A 23,922-nucleotide genomic window follows, 5' to 3' on the forward strand; every position below is an offset into this window, starting at 1 on the left:
AAAGATGAAATACAGTTGTTTTTTTAATTTTAACGTTTCAAAGATTTATTTTAAGAAGAAAAAAATGTACATAATAAATAAATATTAGATAATTATATTATTTTTAATCACATCAGTTTAGAGATTCTTAATTTCTGGAATCACATTAGAATATTTAGGTATATCTGTCTAACAAAAAGAGAGCTATAAGAACGTGCCTTTTTTGGCATCGGCTATTTCAGATCATTTATTGGTAGCTTTTAAGGTTGCAAAAAATGTTTTTCTTTATACTTTCCTTAGATCATTTCAAATCTATTTGCTATTTGTCTTAAAGCTTGAATTTTGTCAATTATGAATTGATCAGTTTGTTTGTCTCTTCTTGCATTGCTGATGTTATTCAAAACATTTGACACTGGCAGCGGTAAGGGGAGTCCCAATCCTAAATAAAAAAAAAGGATAATTATGTTTATAATCATCGTAGAAGACTGATCAAAAAAAGAACTATAAAATTTGGAAACGGAAGGTTCAGGGCTCAGTTAAGTTGTTCTAAAGGAAAATTAAACAAAAACAAAGGAACGTTTTAAAATAGGCAAAATAAGTCGATTTATATATAATAATAGAATTGATTTGCTACTAACTAACATTTTTTTAATTAAAATAGAAAAATAAATAGATTATAAGACATTCTAAGTATATGAAACATTGAGAAATAGAATAGCAAGCCTAAAAGCCGTACTACTGCAAGTGTTTTTCTCATATATTTCCGATGGAAGGATATGTTCTCATTACTGTCCTAATATTTTTTTAGGAGACATTTAGAAATTTTGGCTTTTAGCACAGGGGCGTCCAAGCTTTTTTTTTTGGGGGGGGGTAAAAATCTTTTATGGGGGGGGGGGGTAATTCGGTTTTTTTTTTGGGGGGGGGAAATATTAAGTATTAAAAAATTTTTTTGGTTACCGATTTTTTTTTGGGGGGGTGTTTAGTAATTTACCCCTCTAAATTGTTTGGGGGGGTAAATAACCCCTCCTAAATGGGTAGGGGTAAATTTTAAATAGGGGGGGGGGGTAAAATGAAAAAAATTTTGGGGGTGGTAATCCCCACTTTACCCCCCCCCCTTTGACGTCTATGTTTTAGCAATTATATTTTACAACATTGAATGGTACTACAGCAAACATATATGTCAAAAAGTTGATGCGACAAACGCTAGACAGACAAATAGTAGATGCGACAAACCCCAGACTACGACAAACACTAGAATTTTCAAATTCGCTACAAACGGTAAAATTTTTAAAGTGCGACAAACTAGAAGTGGCATTTGCTCTCTATGTTGATGATATTTTATGGATATTCAAATTATAGAGTTTATGGCTTTACTAAAAATTAGTAGTAGCTGACATAATATCGACATGCTATTTTTAAATAAATTTCTAAAAATTACTGCGACTGTATGGCTCTCATAGAAAGTCATGGCTAATATATTGTCAACATATCGGGACAGTCCAATAACTTTACTACAAACGTATGTCATTTTGACGAAGCAGCTTTATATTATTAAAAAATGACGTCATACAATACAAATGACCAATGAATTAAAAAATGACGTCATACAATACAAATGAACAATGATAGGCCAGTACAAATTATACTTGACCAATGGTATTATGTATGCTGGCTTATCATTGGTCATTTGTATTGTATGACGTCATTTTAATTAGGCACTATAAGGTGCTTCCATGTTGCCATAATAACCAAGTTTTATACCAACTTACTTGCTGCAAATACAATTGATAGAATTGTCATGCTTGCAAAGACAGATGTTGAACCTGCAATTGATAATGTTGCCTCCACAGGTGTTAGTAAAACAGCCCTAAAAAAAATATAAAACATATTATAGGTAGCTATCCGCGGATAATTAAATGAAAAATTATAAGATTAAAACTAGTTTTGTTAGCACTGAGGAGCCAAGGGCCCGGGATTAAATAATTGGTATTAATATTTTGTTTATAATTTTTAGTATTTGCGGAATATTGTCTGTAATACGATGTTATACATGATTTTACAGCATGGCAGAGTATCGGTTTTTATCCTGCGGATAAATGTAAGTATGTCCTTGAACAGAATCCTGTATTTACTCAATTTTGCAACAAGTTTATATACAATTTTGTTCATACACTTAAATTAATATTCTATTCTGAGTTTTGACACTCTACAAGTGTTTATGTTCTTTTGTTTTACCGTTTTATTTCAGCGCTTCACTTTTATGGATGTTATCCTTCTTATTATTCAAACATTCATTACCTGTAATAAACTGTTCTTCCGTTAAGAGGCTGCGGTGGTCTATAGTTATCACTTAGGCTTGTACCACTTGTAGATAGGGTTCTAAAAAATAATACAACAAAATGTTTTTGGGCAATTTGATCATCTACATTAACAATTATTATTTTAAAACTAAGCTCTGCAAAGATTAACAAGAAAAAAACTAACCCCCTGTAGAAATTCTCTTACATTTTGAACCTGCCATAACCTAGATATTTATAAAATATTTTTGACAACTATGTATATTACCTCAGGGTTGTAAGCTGGCTTTCTGAGATGGAAACTGGTGTGTCAAATACAGTCCACAACACTGATTCATCACAGGTTGGAGTTGTCAAAGATCCCTAGGACAGATAGATCAAATTAAATTCAACATTACATGTGTTTAAAATAACAAAAGCAGCTTAAATATTATTTATTTAAGACAATGAGAGAAAATCACAACTTTACCCACTTAGTAATTTCAGAGATCTTTTGCTTCAAACAAACAAAAATATTATTGACAATTGGCTAAGCCCCTGGAGGTTCTAGGGGCACTTAAAGGTTGTGGCGAAGTCAACCCCCCCTCCCATTCCATCTCCATTAATTTTTAGTTTTAAAAAAAGTAATAATATTTGTGGTGTACATTGTAAAGGAGAACATCGATTTTGCGGTTAGCAACAACATACATTAGACGCACAGACAGTTTTGAAATAGGTTTGCTTCTCAAAATATCTTGCCTTGTAATAATAATAGTTGTCAGGTAACTTCTCATTTGGGAACAGCTTGCTTAAAGTTACACTAAAATACAAAAAGTATTAAATAATAATAAAATATGCGTTATTTTATGTTGACTATTTTGTATATATAAGTATTGAAATTGAGAATAAACTAAATGGTTTTAGAAAATGTTTATAATATGAGCTCCACATCATGATATCAGATGAATAAGGCTCAGTAGTTTTTTTCATAATATCACTTGTCATAAAAGACTTGTCATAAAAACATTTTTCATTAAATGTACATTTGTCATAAACAATTGCCATAAAAGGTACGTTTGTCATAAAAGTACGCTTGTCATAATCCAAGAATATGACAAATATATTTTTTCCAAAATAAAATCCGCAAATTTTTTTGAGAAAAATCTTCCAAAAATTAAAAACAAATTTTCATTTTCCCACTCACTTGCAAAAAAGATGGAGGGTAAGAAAATAAGAATATCGCAAACATCAAAAGGAAATGATTGTATTGTGGACAAGTTTAACTTTGTATACCACAAGAACAACTATAAGCCTGGATATAAACACATATCTTGGAAATGTTCCCAAAAACATTGCAAAGCCAGAATAAAGACGACTCCTGATTACAAGTTGGTTGGAGAGCTACCTATAGAGGAACATTGCCACTTTGGCAACAAGGCTATTAAACGGACAGCTGAAGAGATAGAGAAGGCGGTTGTGAAGCGAATGGCACCAGTGGCTGGAGTTCAGCTCAAACAAGTCCTGGCAGAGATTCGCTCCAAAGTCGAGGTAAATCAAATTTATTTTAAATCATTAGTACATATTAGCAAACTATCATATGCAGATTCTGTATAAAAATAGGTTTTAAACAACATAATATTACAAAATCAAAGAATTTTCAATAGGGCTCGGCAGTTGAGCGTCCATCGTAACTAAGCTTTTTCTATTAAAACACATTTGTATGCTTCGAAAAAATTTTAGAAAAGAGGGATTTTCATATTTTGGTCAGGTTTAAACTTACATCTAATTTTAAAAAATTGTGAAAGGTTGATTTCCCTGAAGCTTACAGGCAACTGACGAGCGGCTGCTGAGCCCAAATTATGGTATCAAATAATATGTTTAATGAAAATAAATTATTTACATATAAATTTATGAATTGTCATTATTTTAGCAAATGCCTGGTCCTTCTCTAGTTTACAGTCTAAGGAGTGAAGGAGCTATGAGACAACTTCTAAAGAGGGAGAGACAGAGACAGGTTAGTTTAGTAAAAGGATGAATTTAAAATTGTTGAAGATAAAACTCATATTGCTTGATTCACTTCTACAAGAGATGCGATTGATAATAAGTATTTTTTAACTGAAAAATATCTTTAAATTGGGTTAAGAAAAAATTTCTAACTGAATGAATTTTTGTTAGTTAATGCAATTAGTCTAATTTTATATTTCTTAACAACTCTTTAATTATTGAAAATTATCCAAGCGGGTAAATTGGTGATAATCTCCAACCAACTCCTCTCCCATTTAAAAAAAAATGTTGTATTCGTAACAATTCTAATCCATATTATTAATTATATAATCAAAATGGTGCAAAATAAAAAATTTCTGTTAGGAAAATAAACATTTTTTGTGATCTTTTTACAATTTAGAATGTTTTACAGAAAAAATACAGAATTTCCAAAATGATATATCCATAAATTCAAATTTATTATTAAGGTTGGCAAGCACCCGAAATTTTGGCAAGCACAATTCGTAGATTTTTTGTCAAAGCAGAATCTGAGACAAAGCGATTAGTCTATTCAAACTACTTAGGAAGGGACGTGGATGCGAACACTAGTTGCTGTAACCAGGTCATCAGCCAAAGCTAATGGCGCATACTATGGCTCCATAGGCCAGTGTTGTAATTTGTTGAAAGAAATATTGTTCTTTTTAATATTAACTTATTCGCAAAAAGAAACTTTTATAGAGCTTTATATTTTCATATGTTTTTTATGTAAAATTTATGTACTTTGTTACTTCTTAAAGATTGATTTCTATAAAAATCTAGAAAAATAGTAGTACTAAAATGTTTAGTCTTCATTAATTAGTTGTCCTTAATTTTGTTACATGTTAAATATAATGTTATATTTGTGTTTAATATTTGATTAAATAATCAAACCACCAAGAAAAAAAAATATGTGTAAAAATGTTGTTTGCTATAAGACAATATTATGACAGTTTTGATTAAAATAAAGAAAAGAAAAAAAGTTTTCTTTAATGCCCGTCGGGATTTTCACAGGCAGAATTTTAAAAATAAGTCCGACAACTTTTTAAAAGAAGGTTAGGTCTGTCCAATTGCAAAGATTCGAGTATTTTTCACCTTTTTAACCCTAAAACACCTATTTCTAAAAAGTCATTTATGACAACAACAAAAATTTGACAATTATACCTTTTTGACAAGTGTACTTTTATGACAACTATACCTTTATGAGAAATGTTTTTATGAAAAGTAATATTATGACAAAAATTACTAAGCTGAACAAAATGTAGAGCTTACGTTCCGTCACCTGGTGTTAAGATACATTTTATGCTAAATTCAATGGTAGAAAATAATATATTAAAATATATAAAGAGGTGGTCAAAATACCTCATCAATGAAAATATTCCAATGAAAACTTTACCTGGATAGTGTAACACTACTCGCCCTTGCTTGTCTTGCAGGTTCAGGTTGGGGCTGGATTTTATTCTTTTTCTTATACTGTCCTCTGTACCGATACTTTCTTCCCTTTAAATCATCCTAAATTAAAATGTATTAACATATTTCAAGTAATATACAAAAGTAGGGAGGTATGGGACTGTAAGTTAACATTTAGTTAGGGGGCATTGGACTGTTTATTGCACTAGTCCCCAAAGTTTTATAAAAACATTTTCTTGTTCGTTGGCTCAACAACTTTGGGGACTTTTATTGAATTTGGTTGGTTGGTTCGTTAAGTTAAGTGACTAAATTTTAAACCACTAATTATAATCTACATAAGGTGTAATTTTGTGTATCCTCCACAGTGGTCCTCAAGGCAAAAGAAGTTTGACAAAACCTACCATAAAAACGGACTATATGGCCATCAAATATACACATTGGAGGGCCAGGAACTGATTTTCTTAAATTCATAGCTGTTCCTTCTTGGGGTTTATTCCATTTAAAAGTTAACAGACCAAATTCCCTAAAAAATCAAGGTTGTTTGTCGCAATTTTGTTGCTTTGGATTCAAACCTTTATAACTTTGGCTGTATGAAAGACTCATGAAAGCTAAACCTACCATTGGAAAGCCTATTGAATGACAATTTCAGACATAGCTTTAAATTTTTTGTAGCTTTCTTACTTTTTGCTCTACAAGGAAAATTGTAACCAAAGGGAGAAAATTTATTGATAAATCTATTCTCAGAAAGGCTTTCACTAGGGTATTTTGATGTAAATTTTTCAGGATTTTTCTTATGTTCAGTGATTCTTTTGATGACAAATGCAAAAAATACACTTTCATACATTTACATTGGTATATTTGCATTTTTTCTACCTTGAGCCAAAAATTTTTTATAAAAATTATAAGTTGGTGTATATTTTTTTGTCCAAAATTGTACATAAATTTCAGGAATAAATATTAAGAACCATCAATTGCTACATTTTACATGTGTAGTTTTAAATTTCCTATATTTATGGTTGTGTAGGAGCCTCAAAAATGCTAAACATACCATTGTAAAGCATGTTGAACACTTTATCCAAATAAATCTACGACTTTAAAAAGAAAATTGACTTAAAAGGCTTGCACAGGATTTATGTTAGGTGTAATAAATTTCAAACCCCCCCCCCAAAAAAAAAATGGTACAGGGCTTAGGTGCTCCCCCCTTTCCCCCCCTACAAAGGGAGGGGGGTAACATTTTGATAGTTGAAAATAATGCAAAATTTAAAAAAATAATTTTTTTCAAAAATCAACAAGATATAACATTCCTCCCCCCCCCCCGGCCCCCCTCCCCTACCCCATATCTATGGAGAATAATTCACAGTTGGGGGAGAGGGGGGGGGGTGTAAAAAGTGCATGAAAAGTGCTGAAATTTATTTTATTTTCCTAAAATATATTTACCCCAGGGGTAACACTTTTATGGGGTGGGGGGGTATTATCTGCTATATATCTTTTTAAAAAAATTAGGGTGGGGGGGTGATTTCAACACCTCTCCCCACCTCCTTAGACATCTCTGGGAATTTTTGTCATCTTTTTTAACTCTTCCCCTTCTAAATTCTGGTAACTTCCCCCAGTTCAGGGGGTTTGGGTGGGGCTAACAATCCTTCCTTAGAAAAAAACCTGCTCACGTTCAATCTGCACAAAGTAAAGACCAATTTAATTTTGGGCTCAGGAACGAAGTAGAGGTTGGAAACAACAATATGATGTTTGGCTGGGAAACCGCTAAAGGACTAGTCAGGCAGATGATTCTAAATTCCCGCAGACCAGCAAAAATTTGCACCTGGAATGTTTGGACAATGTTTCAGTCAGGCCAGAAAGAAAACATTTGCTGAGAAATGCTTAAAGCCAGGGTTGATATCCTGGCTACCGAATCAAGGTGGACAAATAATGGAGAGTTTAAACATCATTCTGGCTTGAAAATACTTTACTCAGGCCATATGAATGAGAATCTAGGACATAAGCAAGGGGTGGCTCTTATGCTGACCAAGCAAGCAGAGCAGGCCATGATCAGTTACCAATCCCATGGTCCAAGAATCATGGAGGCTTACATCAAATCCTCAGATATAAACATCAATCTGAGAATTATAGTAGCATATGCTCTTACAGAACAAGCATATGCCACCAGATCAAAGAACCTTTAAACAGATAGACCACATCTGTATATCTAGATGTATAAAAGGTTCTCTCCTTGATGTCAGGGTTGAAAGAGGACCATTCAGACTATTATTTTCTATCTTCTAAAGTTTGGCTTAGATTTAAAAAGCAGGACTCAAACCCTAACCCCAGGAAGAAATATAATTTAACAACCCTCCAAAACTCTGAAAAGCTACAAGAGTTTAAGCTCACTCAAAAGAACAGATTTGAGTTGTTGACTCTTCAAGAGAAAGATGGAGTTGAAGATATTGGGCAAAGTATCAAAAAAGTTTATAATGATACTAGCCAAGAATAATTAGGTTTCAAAAAGGCTAACCAAAAGCCGTGGATCACTAAAAGATCCATTGATCTCATGGATCAAAGAAGAGATGTAAGACAAAAGACACTTTCTAGAAACTTTCCAGAAGATAAAGACCTGTATAAGATGCTCAGCAGGGAAATCCAAAGAAGTGTCAGAATTGACAAAAAAGAAAACTTGGAAAACCTTGCTATGCGAGCAGAAAATGCTGCTAATCAAAATAGAATGAAAGATGTCTATGAGATTACTAAGAGCATTGCAGGTAAAGTACACAAATCAGGATCACACATCAGGGACAAGGATGGTTCACTCCTTAAAACTGATGAAGATATTCCAAATAGATGGGCAGAGCACTTCACTGAACTGCTAAATCTTCCAGTTCCAGAGGAAGAAACTGAGATTCCACCCTCAGATGCACTTGACATTGACTGTCAAGCGCTAAATCTATTGGAAATCAAAGAGGCCATTAAAAATTTGAAAAATAACAAGGCCACTGGACCTGATAACATACCAGCTGAGGTCATAAAAGCAGACCTAGATACATCAGCTGAGGCATTCCTACCTTTGATCACAAAGATATGGAATGATGAGTTATGCCCAGAGGACTGGAAGAATAGACATATCTCATTATTAGCCCAAAAAGGACACTTGACCCAATGTGGAAACTACAGAGGGATAATGCTTCTTTCAGTACCTAGCTGTATCCTTAGTAAGATTCTTCTTAATAGAATAAAGAAAAAGGTTAATGAAAAGCTAAGACCTAATCAGGCTGGATTTAGACTAAACCGTTCCAATATTGATCAGGTAACCTCTCTAAGAATCATCATAGAGCAATCCAAGGAATGGAACTCTGAGCTCTTTGTAAACTTTATTGACTACAAAAAAGCATTTGATTCTTTAGACAGAAGATCTCTCTGGAAAATCTGCCGACACTATGGCATTCCAGAAAAGATAATCAATATCATTAAAGCTATCTTTCATAAAGGAGGTGGAAATGTAATGTATAAAGGTAAACTATCAACCTTTTTTGAGATTGTAACAGGCGTCAGACAAGGATGCCTTCTTTCTCCCTTCCTTTTCCTCCTTGCCATCGACTGGATCATGAAGAACTGTGAAAGTAATGATGGCATTTGCTGGGAGCTATTTGGCAATCCAAAATATTTAGGAGTTTTGGACTTTGCTGATGATATTGCTTTGTTAACAAGCAATAGAAGTCAAATGCAAAGAAGGACTAACATGATAGCTGAAACTTCCAAGAAAATTGGACTAGAAATTAATGTTCCTAAAACCAAAATACTCAAATTAAATGCAAATTCTCAAGAACCAATTACTATTGGAGACCAAATTCTTGAGGATGTAGATTGTTTTGAGTATCTTGGAAGTAAAATTGATGAAGCTGGAGGCACTTTAACAGATGTTAAAGCTAGAATTAACATATCTAGGAAAGCCTTTGCCAGCCTGAACAAAATTTGGAATTCCAACAACATCTCCATAAAGACCAAGTTAAGATGTTCTCTCTGTTTTGCTGTATGGGGCTGAAACTTGGTTCCTAAACACAGCAGTGGTCTCCAAGCTACAGACATATATCAATAAACGTCTCAGGAGAATCCACTAGATCTTTTGGCCAAATAAGATCACTAATGCTGAGCTTCTAGAGCGCAGTGACATGTCAGACATTAAACTGACAATAAAACAGAGGAAATGGTGATAGTTGGGGCACACACTAAGGAAAGGGCATGATGATAAATCCAGGCCTTGACTTGGAACCCCCAATTAGGAAAGAGGAATCCAGGTAGACCAAAAACAACCTGGAGGAGGGAACACTTAAAGGGAGTGTAAAGGTAAAAATTTCTCATCATATTATCAAATCTTAACATTTTTAAGCACCTTTCAATAAACTGATCAACTAAAAACGTCGTATTAACAAAAAAATCAAGGATTTAAGCCTTGATTTTTTGGTATTTTGGGAGGGAAAACTGGAAAAACAGGGAAAATCTGAACTTTTTTCTTTATTAAAATGTTTGTAGGGATATTTAACACATATATTTTAAACTATTTACTTACTGTTAAGCATTTATTTTATGATATAAAATTGGTAATTCATGCTGTAATAACGTAGAAATTAAGTATTAAAGATTTATTTTAAGTTCGTATTATTGACAAACAAATACCTTACTGTTTACAAAGGGTTGAATCTCAGAGATTATTTAAAGTGATAATATCCTTTTTTATTGTGTTGGACTATAAACAACCCACTTTGGAGAATTAGTTTACACTTTTATCAGACTGTTTATAAAGAAATATTGCATCTTTATTATTTACAAATTTTATAATTAAAGGTGGGCGAGAGATGGGCCATCTAAAGTTAATTGGATACTAAAAAAAACAGTTTCTAGCTTTGTTATTGTATTTGGTTTTCAATAAAAAATATTGCTTATTTTATCAAATTCTAAGTAACTATACATTGGTTTAAAGCAAGGATTATGTTAAAAGTTAGCTTAACCGTTAGGAAAAATCAAGACCTATGTGAAAAAGTTTAATTTTAGCTATAATGGGAGAAAAAAAGAATTTAATGCACATTTTATATAATACGTAAAATTTCTTCCTTTCCCTGTAACTTATAATAATCGTCAGAAAAAGCCGTTTCTTAACCAAACAAAAGCACATTTTGCTCTATCTGTGAGATATTATGAATGAGATTATGTTAAGATTTGATATTAAGATGAGAAAAATTTACGTTTACAGTCCCTTTAAGTGAACTAAAAGATTTAAAAATTCCATCTTTCAGCATTGCCTCAAAACATGCCCAAACAAAGGAAGAGTGGAGAACCATTGTGCATGGCCTAAGTTCTGCCAAGAACTAAGAGGCAATGATGATGACTCTTCATGCACTTTTTACACCCCCCCTCTCCCCCAACTGTGAATTATTCCCCATAGATATGGGATAGGGGAGGGGGTCCAGAGGGGGGGTATATTATATCTTGTTGAGTTTTGAAAAAAATATTTTTTTAAATTTTTAAATTTTGCATTATTTTCAACTATCAAAAAGTTACCCCCCTCCTTTTTAGGGGGGGAAAGGGGGGGGGCACCTAAGCCCTGCACCATTTTTTTTTTGGGGGGGGGCACACCCCCTCCATAGATTGGTGTTGAAACAGGACATGTGATAACTATTACTGCTTTGTAACCTCCCTTCTACTCCAAATTTTGTAGGAAAGAAAACATTTTTGGTGAAATTTATTACACCTAACATAAATCCTGTGCAAGCCTTTTAAGTCAATTTTTTTTTTAAGTCGTAGATTTATTTGGATAGAGTGTTCAACAAGCTTTACAATGGTAGGTTTAGCATTTTTGAGGCTCCTACACAACCATAAATATAGGAAATTTAAAACTACACATGTAAAATGTAGCAATTGATGGTTCTTAATATTTATTCCTGAAATTTATGTACAATTTTGGACAAAAAAATATACACTAACTTATAATTTTTATAAAAAATTTTTGGCTCAAGGTAGAAAAAATGCAAATATACCAAATTAAATGTATGAAAGTGTATTTTTTGCATTTGTCATCAAAAGAATCACTGAACATAAGAAAAATCCTGAAAAATTTACATCAAAATACCCTAGTGAAAGCCTTTCTGAGAATAGATTTATCAATAAATTTTCTCCCTTTGGTTACAATTTTCCTTGTAGGGCAAAAAGTAAGAAAGCTACAAAAAATTTAAAGCTATGTCTGAAATTGTCATTCAATAGGCTTTCCAATGGTAGGTTTAGCTTTCATGAGTCTTTCATACAGCCAAAGTTATAAAGGTTTGAATCCAAAGCAACATAATCGCAACAAACAACCTTGATTTTTTAGGGAATTTGGTCTGTTAACTTTAAAATGGAATAAACCCCAAGAAGGAACAGCTATGAATTTAAGAAAATCAGTTCCTGGCCCTCCAATGTGTATATTTGATGGCCATATAGTCCGTTTTTATGGTAGGTTTTGTCAAACTTCTTTTGCCTTGAGGACCACTGTGCCTCATTGATGATGTATATCAAATTTTCAGCCAGTCTTATTCCTTTAGATCCTTGGTAAATTGTACTTGTACCCAAGTTTTTTGTAAAATGTTTCGGATACCTTTATTACATCGAGATTGTTTGGTTCAAACTAGCAGTGTCCAAACTTTTAAGCCAATCAAATTAACAGGGAGTTTTGTTTATCATTAATGGGGATGTGCATCAATGTGGCTTAAGATTCCCTTACAAAATAAATTCCAAAGATCAGTGTTATTACTTGTTTGAAAGAGAGAAGACTGAAAAAGTTTACCTCGTCTTCTTGATCAATAAATTCAATATCATTATTAATTCCCGCAGCGGCCTCAGCAAGATCTTCTGTAATCTCTTGTAGCCATGTTTTAGTATAGTTTGCGTTAAGTAAATCTGCATTGAACTCTAGATTTCTCTTTCTCTTGCTAGTTATCTGAAATAGGAAATATTTTGTGATTAATTTTATTTTAAATAATTTTAATTCTCGATCACAATAGTTATTTATCACAGCGTATTAAAGACAGCTTTCCGCGGAAAGTAGATGAATAATTATAATAATAAAACCAGTTTGTTAGCCTCAACGGGCTAACAAAACTGGTATTATTTTATGGTTTGTAATATTCTTGGAAAATTCTATTTCATACAATTCAGTGTGGCCGTTTTTATTAATATTAATCGATAACGAAGCTTTACTGTTTTTACCAATCAGCTAGATATGTTTAGAAAAACAAGTACTAGTACAGCTATAACACAATTATGAAAAAGTAAATACAGTGCAAATCAAAAACCTACAAGACTCAAAATATAAACATTCATGTTTGCCTATTATTCAACAAAACATATTTAAGATGGCAGGACAGTTTAGAATATTAATACTAAAACCATGAAGGTTTTAGATGAAAGATTAAAAAGGTTAAGCCATGTATCTAAGCCAAAGAATGATAACAGGGACTTAAGCAGTAGATTATCTCATGCATTTTGCTGATATTTGAACCTTAAATGTCAAGGTTCAAAGAATGCTTTCTCGGTGCTTTTTTATGTTTTTTAAATAAATATTTCTAATTAAAACAATAGGTTTCTTCAAGGACATTAAAACTAATGAGGAGTATAATTTTATTTAAAACAGTAGTCATTAAAATTATAAAAATCAAAATTGTAAAGTGTCCTTTTAAAGCTTGATTCATGACATCAGATGATGCACTTTTATCTTATAATTCCATGTATAGATCAAATTAATAAAAATTTAAAGTACCACATCTCTAAAATTCAATAAAAGTATTCAATCAAGAGTTGGATCAAATGAAATACAATAATAATGCCTTTATCGTTTGAGGAAAATGTGATGGAATAACCTAAACTGATATTGAGTTCGGGTATAAGGTGACGTAATGGGTGTATGGTAAGATATATAAGTCTTCCGGAATTTTAAAGTTAGGGAGAGATTTGAAATCTGCATCAAATTTTGAGGATTTTTTATAAAATTCGTTTTTTCTATAATTCTTTATCTAAAAGCGGAAATGCAATTTAAGTTAATTAATTTTGGCATCTGTGATTGGTGGATTTAAAAAATCTGCGCTCTGATTGGATGGCGTACATCATTCAACCAATTAGAGCGCAGGTAGTTTAAAATCCACCTATCCTATTGGTCAAAATTAATTAACTTAAAATGCATTTCCGCTTTTAGATAAAGAATTATACAAAAAACGAATTTTATAAAAAAAAAATCCGTATAATTTGATGCAGATTTCAAATCTCCCCCTAACATTAAAATTCCGGAAAACTTATATATCTTAGTGTATGGTTCATGGTCGGTTTTTGTAGCAAAGTTTTTTTTGAAACAATATAGACATTTATATCTGACAAATAAATAAAAAGCAGAGAGAAAGGTATTATTGTGTTGTTATAGGGCGAACTTTTGGGGACTTTCATGAATTTTGATTGGTTGGTACATTAAGTCATAGTCCAAATGTTTTAACCACTTATTGTAAACTACAGAAGGAGTGATTTGGAATTTTATCATTTGGGATGTTTATCAATTTATTGGCCATTGTCTTATTAATTTAGACCCCTGGCAAAATTGTGAGATATCAATATGATAATATAGCTAAATTTTACATTTTTAATGAAGAGACAAGTTTAATTGAGTTTACTTACAGATGAAACTTGATTGAGGAAAGTGGAGAGCTCACTGTTGTCTGAGGAGCTAACCTGTAACAATATATTAATATAGCTCACAGTTGTCTGAGGAGCTAACCTGTAACAAAATATTAATATAGCTCACTGTTGTCTGAGGAGCTAACCTGTAACAAATATTAATATAGCTCACAGTTGTCTGAGGAGCTAACCTGTAACAAAATATTAATATAGCTCACTGTTGTCTGAGGAGCTAACCTGTAACAATATATTAATATAGCTCACAGTTGTCTGAGGAGCTAACCTGTAACAAAATATTAATATAGCTCACAGTTGTCTGAGGAGCTAACCTGTAACAAAATATTAATATAGCTCACTGTTGTCTGAGAAGCTAACCTGTAATAAAATATTAATATAGCTCACTGTTGTCTGAGGAGCTAACCTGTAACAAAATATTAATATAGCTCACTGTTGTCTGAGGAGCTAACCTGTAACAAAATATTAATATAGCTCACTGTTGTCTGAGAAGCTAACCTGTAACAAAATATTAATATAGCTCACTGTTGTCTGAGGAGCTAACCTGTAACAAAATATTAATATAGCTCACTGTTGTCTGAGGAGCTAACCTGTAACAAAATATTAATATAGCTCACTGTTGTCTGAGGAGCTAACCTGTAACAAAATATTAATATAGCTCACTGTTGTCTGAGGAGCTAACCTGTAACAAAATATTAATATAGCTCACTGTTGTCTGAGAAGCTAACCTGTAACAAAATATTAATATAGCTCACTGTTGTCTGAGGAGCTAACCTGTAACAAAATATTAATATAGCTCACTGTTGTCTGAGGAGCTAACCTGTAACAAAATATTAATATAGCTCACTGTTGTCTGAGGAGCTAACCTGTAACAAAATATTAATATAGCTCACTGTTGTCTGAGGAGCTAGCCTGAAACAAAATATTAATATAGCTCACTGTTGTCTGAGGAGCTAACCTGTAACAAAATATTAATATAGCTCACTGTTGTCTGAGGAGCTAACCTGTAACAAAATATTAATATAGCTCACTGTTGTCTGAGGAGCTAACCTGTAACAAAATATTAATATAGCTCACTGTTGTCTGAGGAGCTAACCTGTAACAAAATATTAATATAGCTCACTGTTGTCTGAGGAGCTAACCTGTAACAAAATATTAATATAGCTCACAGTTGTCTGAGGAGCTAACCTGTAACAAAATAACAATCTTTTTCTTGAATTTCTCTTCCTTTTATGTGAATAAAAATAAATGTTTCAAAGATATTTTTTTTAACATTACATCTACAGTATGACCCTCGAAATTGATTATTTGCAAATTTTAGGTTATTTATTTACCCTTATTTATGAAAAAGATTAATTATGACAGTTGCTCCGCCCCCTTTTCTGACATCTCAATCATTTAATAGGGGGTTAATTAAGTTTTTTAGACTAAAAAATCATTATGTTCTAATCTTATTTTCTTTATAACTTTTTTGTTATTAAAGTTAGGATTATGAAACAAAAACAATTTTCCTGCTATATTCATAAAGATTTATTTGGTTTTTTAATCTAAAACAAATTTGCCTAATAAGTAAGTTTTTCAAAATATCTTTAAACTAAAAAGACTCAAAAAATATGTGTAAAAAAATGCTTTTTACTCAAAGCCTAAATTTTTTATTTCATTTTTGTATAAAGTTTCTGCTAGTAACAAAAATAAAAGGACTTCTACCTTAATTTTGCTAAAAAAGTTGTTTCATGTTAAAAGTTACTTTTTCCTCAGTCACTTTTTCAAAACTTTAGCTCTAAAAATCTCCGGTGTTAATGAAGGTAAAAAAATATTTTTATATCTACTTATGTGGAAATCTATAGAGAACAAGGACATATACATTTTTTAATAATTCATTGAGAAATAAGGGCTGCAGATGCTAAAAAATACTTTTTCGAGGGTCATTAATATATGTATATTAACAACTTTTTGCTACAAAACAATTTCTTTAATTATATTAATACATAGTTTTTGCTTGAGGACATCATTATCCTTATTAAGTGAAAATTAAGGAGAACATTGCATGATTTAATATACGGGAAAAATATTTTTTTTGCATATGTTAAAAACTCATGCAAAATTTGAACATTAATGTTGATACTGAAATCTAAATGTATATTTCGAGTTAACTCAGGGGGTGGACATTGGACTGTAAATTAAGCTGGCACATAGTGTTTTGTAACTAGGTTATCGTATTCGTTGAAACAAAAACTTTGGGTACTTTAATTAAATTGTTATTGGTGGTTCCAGATTGGAAGTATCAAAACTTATCAACCAATAAGTTTATTCGGGAATAGTCCCTTTCGTAACATCGCCCCATAAGGGTCGATTCTTCGTATTTTTAAAATGGCTTTTTATAGGTTATTTTAGGTTAGGTTGGGTTATATTGGGTTAGGTGATTGCCTCACAATGTTATGTAATTGGCACCGCAGGGGCTAGAAATAGGAGAAAAGTTACTGTGAAAAATGCGAAGAATCGCCCTATTAGGGGCGATGTTACGAAAGGGACTATACCCGTTTATTCTAGATAAGTGATGATTTTTATAATCATTGGTATGTACATGTATTATTGGCCATTGTCTTATCCAAGGTCCCTGGGTGTTGACTGCATGTTGGTATAAATCAAGATTATAGAGAACCATTTATCATTTCTAGTACATTTTACAGATTTAGATTTTATCACGAGTTTTAAGGGATAAACCACTAGACAATAATTTTATTATATGCTTTTGATAAATAGTACCACCTCATTAGATTAAAATTGTTAGTTGAAAAGATTAAACACTGCTGGTTTGTACCACCCGATCAAGATTTAGTGAATATCCCGAAAAATTTTTAAGCCAACAAATTAGAGAACATGTTCTTAAACTTGGGGACCATTATGATTTGTCCCCTCGACCTCCCTCAATAAACTTGTGGTTTCTTTTAAACTAGAAGTGTCCTAACTTTTAACCAAAATGATTTTGTAATCATTGGGCATGTATTGGCCACAGTAAAAGTGTCTGACTATGACGTCAGAAAAAATTAACAATTAACCAATGAAAAGCCAGTATTCACAATGGTAAAATATATAGCGGCCTCTCATTGGTTAGTTGTTAATTTTTTCTGACGTCATAGTCAGACACTTTTACTGTGGCCGCATGTATTGTATATCATTTTATTGTCCATTGTCTGATACCTTATGATCCTTCTCCTCCTTAGTTTTAGACCTTCATAATCTTTAAAATCAGTGCTTCATACGTTTTGTGGGATATCACAGGAAGATTTTACCTGATAGAAAAATCCTAGAACTGCAAGACCGTCACTCTTGCTAGCAGCTGATGTCAGGGAACCATATTTCTGGTTGTAATGAACAAAATGAATTTCAGCCGGATACTCCTGTACACGCTCGCTAGGTAACCACTGGATTCTCAGTAGCGGAGCTACTCTATCATTCACTTTGTCTGTCAGTCAGTCCCTCCGTTATGCTTTCGGGGAGAGATTAATTTATTTTTGGCTGACATTTAAGACAGACATCAGATAAGTTTGGTGAATATTTCCTGCCAACCATGCTTCAACAACATAAATATCTCGATAAGTTTCGGAGTAACTTTGAATTATAGCATATTCTTTATTTCTGATGACAAATGGACATCTGCTCATAACTTACTTTCTCCTTTTTTTTAACCCCTTCGCTACTTATGGTTGTTGCATTTTATTGAACTTGAAATGACAGCCTCTCTAAAGGTTAACGCAAAGTTTAAAACATTTATGTATATTTTGGATGTGTATAAATTCAATGGCTACCATTCCTTTCCATTGAGGGTATGCTCTGAGCCTTGAGAGTTTTTACTCCCCCAATGCCAATGAAACTGGGCAAACTCAAACCTTAATAATAATAATTAAAATCACGAAACCTTGTGACATAAATTACTTTTGTTTTGTGAAATACAAGTGGACGAACAGACATTCTTTACCTACAGGGTACCTTCGCTACTAATATATTTATATCTTTTGCTTCACAAATTAACAGTTGGAAATTAGAAGAATCATTTGCGATGATATTCTATCTTTCCACATGTCCGTCCGTTTGTCTATCTGAAGATTTTAGTACTAGGAAAACTTAATACAGGATACAGTTAAAGGGCATACTTATTTTTTTAAGATTTGACTATACAGATGCCTAGCATATCATATTGTACCTTGTTGTCATTGCAATCATTATTCCAATAATCAGATGAATAAAATAATTATATCACAAGAATGATTGTTTTAAAAATATTTAAATCAGCATATTTTAAATGGACGTACTGTAGGTTTGAAGTCATTAGGACAATTCTAACATGTCTAACATTGTGAAACCAAGCATTCATTATTTTTTATGATTAATTCGGATTGTTTCATTGTTATGGCTGCGCTACTTATATGTATACAATTGGTAGCTGTCTATAGTGACCTAGGAAAATGGGGATAGCTGTCATTGCTTTTGGCCTACCTATTTTATTGACGTCAGGAAATACCCTATGCGTCATCTCTTTTCTAGGGGGTTTCTTTCCTCCTTCCCTTTCACTTTCCCTCTATTATGACGTCAATAGAACAGGTAGGCCAATTGCGGTGACATCTATCCACAATTTTCCTAGGGCACTAAAGACAGCTACATACTATTGCAGTGCATGTAATACTAAAAAACCTACGTATCATCCCCTAGTCTGCCGCCAGTAATAGTTGGAGCAGTGGAACTGGAGCTGATGGTAAACTTTAAAGAATACCCAGAGGATCCTGTATTCTTTAGGGTGCCACTCACTCCAGAATCATAGCCTAGAATTCACACATATACACATTCAATTTTTAATGTGGTTCTAGCAGGGTTCCTAAAGGATAAGAAAATGGCCGATAAATTGATGTACTTTCCCACCTCAATGATGATACATCAAATTACTTATTCTGTAGACTACAATTAGTGGTTAAAACGTTTTAACACTCAACTTAATTATCCAACAAATCAAAAATCAATAAAAAATCCCAAAGTTGTTGGGTTAAAGAATTAAAAAACGTTATTATAAAACATTTGGGTCTAGTGTAAAAAAAAAGCCTAGTCCCTTCCATCCCTAGGGTTTAAGCGCAAACAGATTCGCATCTACTCTTGTAATTTAGCCTGTCTAATCGGCCCTCATTCACCACTAAATTCGTAGTTTTTGCAATCGGTGATGCATTTCTTTTTTCTTACTATAATACACTTTACTTTGTTATGTATTTATCTGTGCTTTTCAAGGAAATAAATATAATTTATGATTACCATAATATACATTTTTACTTTCAGATAAAGCTTTTCCAATCAAAAAAACAAATGTAAGTTTTTAAGATATATATTCATCATAAGCAGGTCAAGCAACCGCCAAAAATCTGTTTGTACCTGTCTGTTTAAAGCTGCTCAATCTTTCAGTTTTTGCAGAACTTGGCACAATGTTGATTGGTGACTGGTTGCTTCCACCACACGTTGAGTACGTACTTGACCATGTTGACGGTCCTAGGACAGTTTGTTAGTAGGAGCGCTATTTCTATATATATTATACTAGCGGCTTCGACCCTAGACTCTATAGGGGATTGGGACATTCCCTCCTTTTTTTAATTCAATAAAAAAATTATTGAGGTGGGCAATTTATAAATAATAATATATCTATAATACAAAGTAGAACAATGTCTGTCTGTTTGTTTGTTTGTACCGAAGGATCTCGCTAACCGCTGATATGATTGGGTTCTTCTTAACAGGGTAGCTTCTCATATGTGCCAAAAAGTTTTATAACTATTATAAGGAAAGGATAGCACCACCCTCCCAAAAGAAATCCCCCCCCCAAAAAAAAAAATATAATTTCTTTGAAATCTAAGTTTTAAAAAATGGGTTATGGGATTCAAACCTCCTCAAGTGACCCTAGAGGTGCAGCCGCTAGTCCTATTATAAAGCAGTAAGGTCTTTTTGTCTGTAGCTTTAGATCTCGCTAATCCCCTGACCGTTATATGGTTCTTCTTTACAGTGAAGTTTCTTACAGGTCCGGGGAAGGTTTATAACTATTTTGGAGTAGAATATCTCCAACCTCACAAGAAAAATAAACACTACAAAAAAATGCTCCTCCCAAAAAAAAATTTTTAAACCGAAGTTGACTTACTCAACCACCCCTCCCCCCCCCCCCCTCCCATCAAATGTCCCTTAGAAGCCTCAAGTGGCTTAGCCGCTAGTACATATGTATATATTGTATTTCACAACAGGAAAAATATAAATCTTGCAATTTTATTATATTATATTGCTAACAATTTCTTTTTGCTAAACAAAGACTAATTACAGCTGTCAAAAACAAAATTGTACTTCATTCAATTTTAAAACCACTTTTTGTTCACAGCATATCTTAAAAAGGAAAGTTTTTTTGTTTTTACAATATTACAAAATTATAAGATAGCAATTTTTAAGCGACTATAATTCGAAAGAAACTTAACACGTTGTGACATACCAGAGATTTTTAAAAAGATAGCTCTTGTTATCCTCCCAAGATAAAATATGAGAATAAAAGATAATGCTTTGGTAACAATCTATTAAGGTTCAAAGTTTCTTTTGGTTTGGGGGACTTACCCTACCTCTTAAAAATCCTCAGAAATATATTTAGGAATGTTGGTAACGCCCCCTTTAAATCCTCTATAGAATATCCATCGACATCAATGAAACAAAAATATTTCCCAAATCAAGCCATGACGTTTCTGCTATAAAATTTTTGTGTGATATTAAGAAGTTTAAAACTTGAATTTTTATTTGTTGATACTTATCAATTTAAGAGAGTGAGGACATTTTTAAAAGGTGCTTTTTTCTATAATAACGTCTGTACGTCCGCCCGTACTTAAGTACGTCCAATTAAAACATATTCATTTTCAACTTTTTGTGTATTAATATAATCATCCTATTTATTAGATTTTTTGAATATTGATTTTTTGGAAAACAAGGTACAATATTTTAGGCGAAGCAACTTTACAATTACAACAAAGTCCTAAAAATGAAAGTACGTCCTAAAATTTTGTTTAGACTTTTATAAATTAGTATTCAGCTTATTAAGTTTCGAAAATCTACAATTATTCATTTTCGTTTGTTCTACCGTTTGATTTCAGAGCTTCGCTTTTATTGATGTTGTCATCCTAGTTTGGATGCGTATCATCTCCAAGCGCAACTGTTTCCCCCACTTACTGTATAACTAACTCCCTGATAACCTATTTTTCTCAGATTTTGTGTAGGCAAATTTTTTTGGTGTTCTAATTAAGCATTTTTATTGCTTTTTATAGTTTCCACATTGTGTTTGTCTGTTTTTTTAGTTCACTTTTTGTATTTAATTTTCTGTTTGTTGTCCTGATTTTCAAATTTGTTTCATTAAGAAATTTATTTAGTTTTAGTAGAACTTTTTTCTTCTTCATAATTCTAAAATAATAGACTATAGCCTAGAAACCGCAAACGTACCGACAAACCTACATTTGTAGTTAAGTTTTTAAAAATTCAATGTATCTTGCAAGTTTTTTTTTTAAGTTTTATTCCATATTCCTTCTTCCCATGAATAAGTTCCCAACGGGGGGTTGTCATTTTTGGCCTTGTAAATAATATAAATTTATCATTAAATTTTCCTTGATTTATTTTGAGATAAAATCTTGTACTTTTTGATCCTTTTGATTTATTACTGCCTTACTCTAGGGAATTTTACAAACAAGAATGGTATGAAATACAAATATCTAGACGGAAAAACGAACATTAACAAACATAGAAAGACAGCGCTTCAATTTAAAAAAAAAATGTTGAAATCTAAAGAAATAATAGACTTACACATATATTGTAAAATAGCTAATGATTATGGTGTTTAGCATAGTCTTACTTACTTTTATTTATGCTTGATTATAAAGATGCTTCGCTTGTTACAGATGCATTATCTTATCATTTTTAAAAATCAGGATGAAAAGAAAATTTTATCATTTAAACATATCTTCATTCAAAATGGACTTTTAAACATGCTTATTGAGATACTACGCTTTTTGAATCAGTTTTTCCTGTGTTAGGAATCATCGTGTAAAGTTTCAAATCGATAGGATATTTCTAACATGCCTAAATTAACTACAGAACTGTTCATTCATAAATTACAAAAAAAAACTTTGGATTTCCCGACCGATTAAAAAACTCGTAAAATTACAATTGAATGAACAATTTTTGTTTTTAGGTCCAGAGAGGCCGAATTTCTGAGCCAGTAAAAAATTAATTAATGATTTCAGTTTTATTTTTCGTGCAAAATTGTCTATAATATGATACATGGTTTTTTAGTATGTCTCAGCACTGGTTCTAATCCTGTGGAAATTATCGGAAGTTATAATGTAAGAATTCTTACCGTTTGATGAACTATACCCCCAAGATGAGCGTAGTCTATAGTCAGGGTTTGACGGATTTTCTACTTGTACACACAAACATACAGGCAATACTAGGTAGATATGAATAATAATATAAATTTAAAAAAAATAGAAGTTCTCCACCCCCAACCCCTTTCCCCGTTTTCTATTTTTGGAGTTTAAATAATATCTTATCCCCTGCGGGGCTCCTATCTCTATTGGCCTCTAGGTATATATGTATGTACTTAAATAGTAGCCTGTAATTAAGCAATAATGCAGCAAATGTACATGCAATATTATTTAGACTTTTACATTTATATTATGATTGTTCTGAGCTGGATCTTTTAATGTGTAGCCGTTGCCGTAGCCGTAGCCGTGGCCGTAGCCATGGCCGTGGCCGTAGTCATAGCCGTAACCGTAACCGTCGCCACTGCCAGTGCTGCCAATAAAACATGGATTTTTTAATGTTTGAAGTTTTTACATATTATTATTATTATTATTAGTGGTTGTGATTTAAAGATTTAAAGCCGTGGCCACGCGTAGCTAATATGATTTAAAGATCGCTATTAGGTTAGTGGCTGTACAGTACCTCTGGCAGCGGCAACGGCAACGGCTACGGCAACGGCTACACATTTAAAGATCCAGCTCTGATTATAAGTTCTACAAGTTAAAAGTTCGTTTGTCCTAACGTATTTGAGCTTTGCTTTTATGTACATTGTCCTCCTTAATTTTCACTCAAACCCTTAGTAAGAAATAAAATTTTACCAAAAGCTATTAGCTTGATAGACAAACCAATTCTATGGCTAGTGTCACCCATATCAGAATTGGTTTTGATGTAAGCTGTCCAGATATTTGAGGATCACTGGTTGGCAAATCAACGGAAGAACTCGACCCACGCAATCAAACACAAAAATCGTTCTCTTATTTAAGATTAATTAAGATAACTTTACTCATTTAATTGGCACAAGTTGTATCACTATCAGCAGAGGCGTGCATAAGGGGGATGTATCCAACCCCCTTGCAAAATTAAGAGGTTGGATACACCCCCTAGGTGTCGAGCCTCTTACACCTCTTTACACCCCCATTGCCCAAGGTATATACACCCCCAAGATACACCCCTCCTAAAATAGCAAAGAGGGGTATCAGGT

General features: G+C 32.6%; 3 protein-coding genes across 3 annotated transcripts in view; 2 read left to right on the forward strand and 1 right to left on the reverse strand.

The window, feature by feature from the left end:
* Nucleotides 1-18: 18 nt before the first annotated feature.
* LOC145330461 (carbonic anhydrase 1-like) lies at nt 19-23,662 on the reverse strand. The gene is made up of 14 exons (XM_080175094.1): nt 23,540-23,662; nt 22,777-22,866; nt 19,788-19,901; nt 19,069-19,192; nt 18,182-18,262; nt 17,666-17,786; nt 14,358-14,411; nt 12,484-12,636; nt 5,671-5,786; nt 3,015-3,075; nt 2,545-2,639; nt 2,278-2,358; nt 1,749-1,846; nt 19-418 (listed from the first exon to the last, which is right to left on the reverse strand). Exons 1-14 carry the CDS (start codon nt 23,589-23,591, stop codon nt 276-278), a joined length of 1,383 nt encoding a protein of 460 aa, XP_080031220.1. The 5' UTR covers nt 23,592-23,662; the 3' UTR covers nt 19-275.
* LOC145329577 (uncharacterized) lies at nt 3,410-5,256 on the forward strand. Its single transcript, XM_080173853.1, has 3 exons — nt 3,410-3,803; nt 4,186-4,269; nt 4,727-5,256. The coding sequence occupies exons 1-3, from the start codon at nt 3,471-3,473 to the stop codon at nt 4,802-4,804; spliced, it is 495 nt and encodes a 164-aa protein (XP_080029979.1). The 5' UTR covers nt 3,410-3,470; the 3' UTR covers nt 4,805-5,256.
* Nucleotides 4,318-23,922, forward strand: part of LOC145329578 (putative transporter HI_0519) — a 73,391-nt gene continuing 53,786 nt past the window's right edge. Inside the window, exon 1 of the mRNA XM_080173855.1 lies at nt 4,318-4,341. The gene's annotated coding sequence lies outside the window, so the exon portion shown is untranslated. The remainder of the gene's footprint in view (nt 4,342-23,922) is intronic.

Source organism: Acartia tonsa, chromosome 10 (assembly GCF_053477335.1).
Source record: "Acartia tonsa isolate MP-2025a chromosome 10, ASM5347733v1, whole genome shotgun sequence".
Lineage (NCBI taxonomy): Eukaryota > Metazoa > Arthropoda > Copepoda > Calanoida > Acartiidae > Acartia > Acartia tonsa.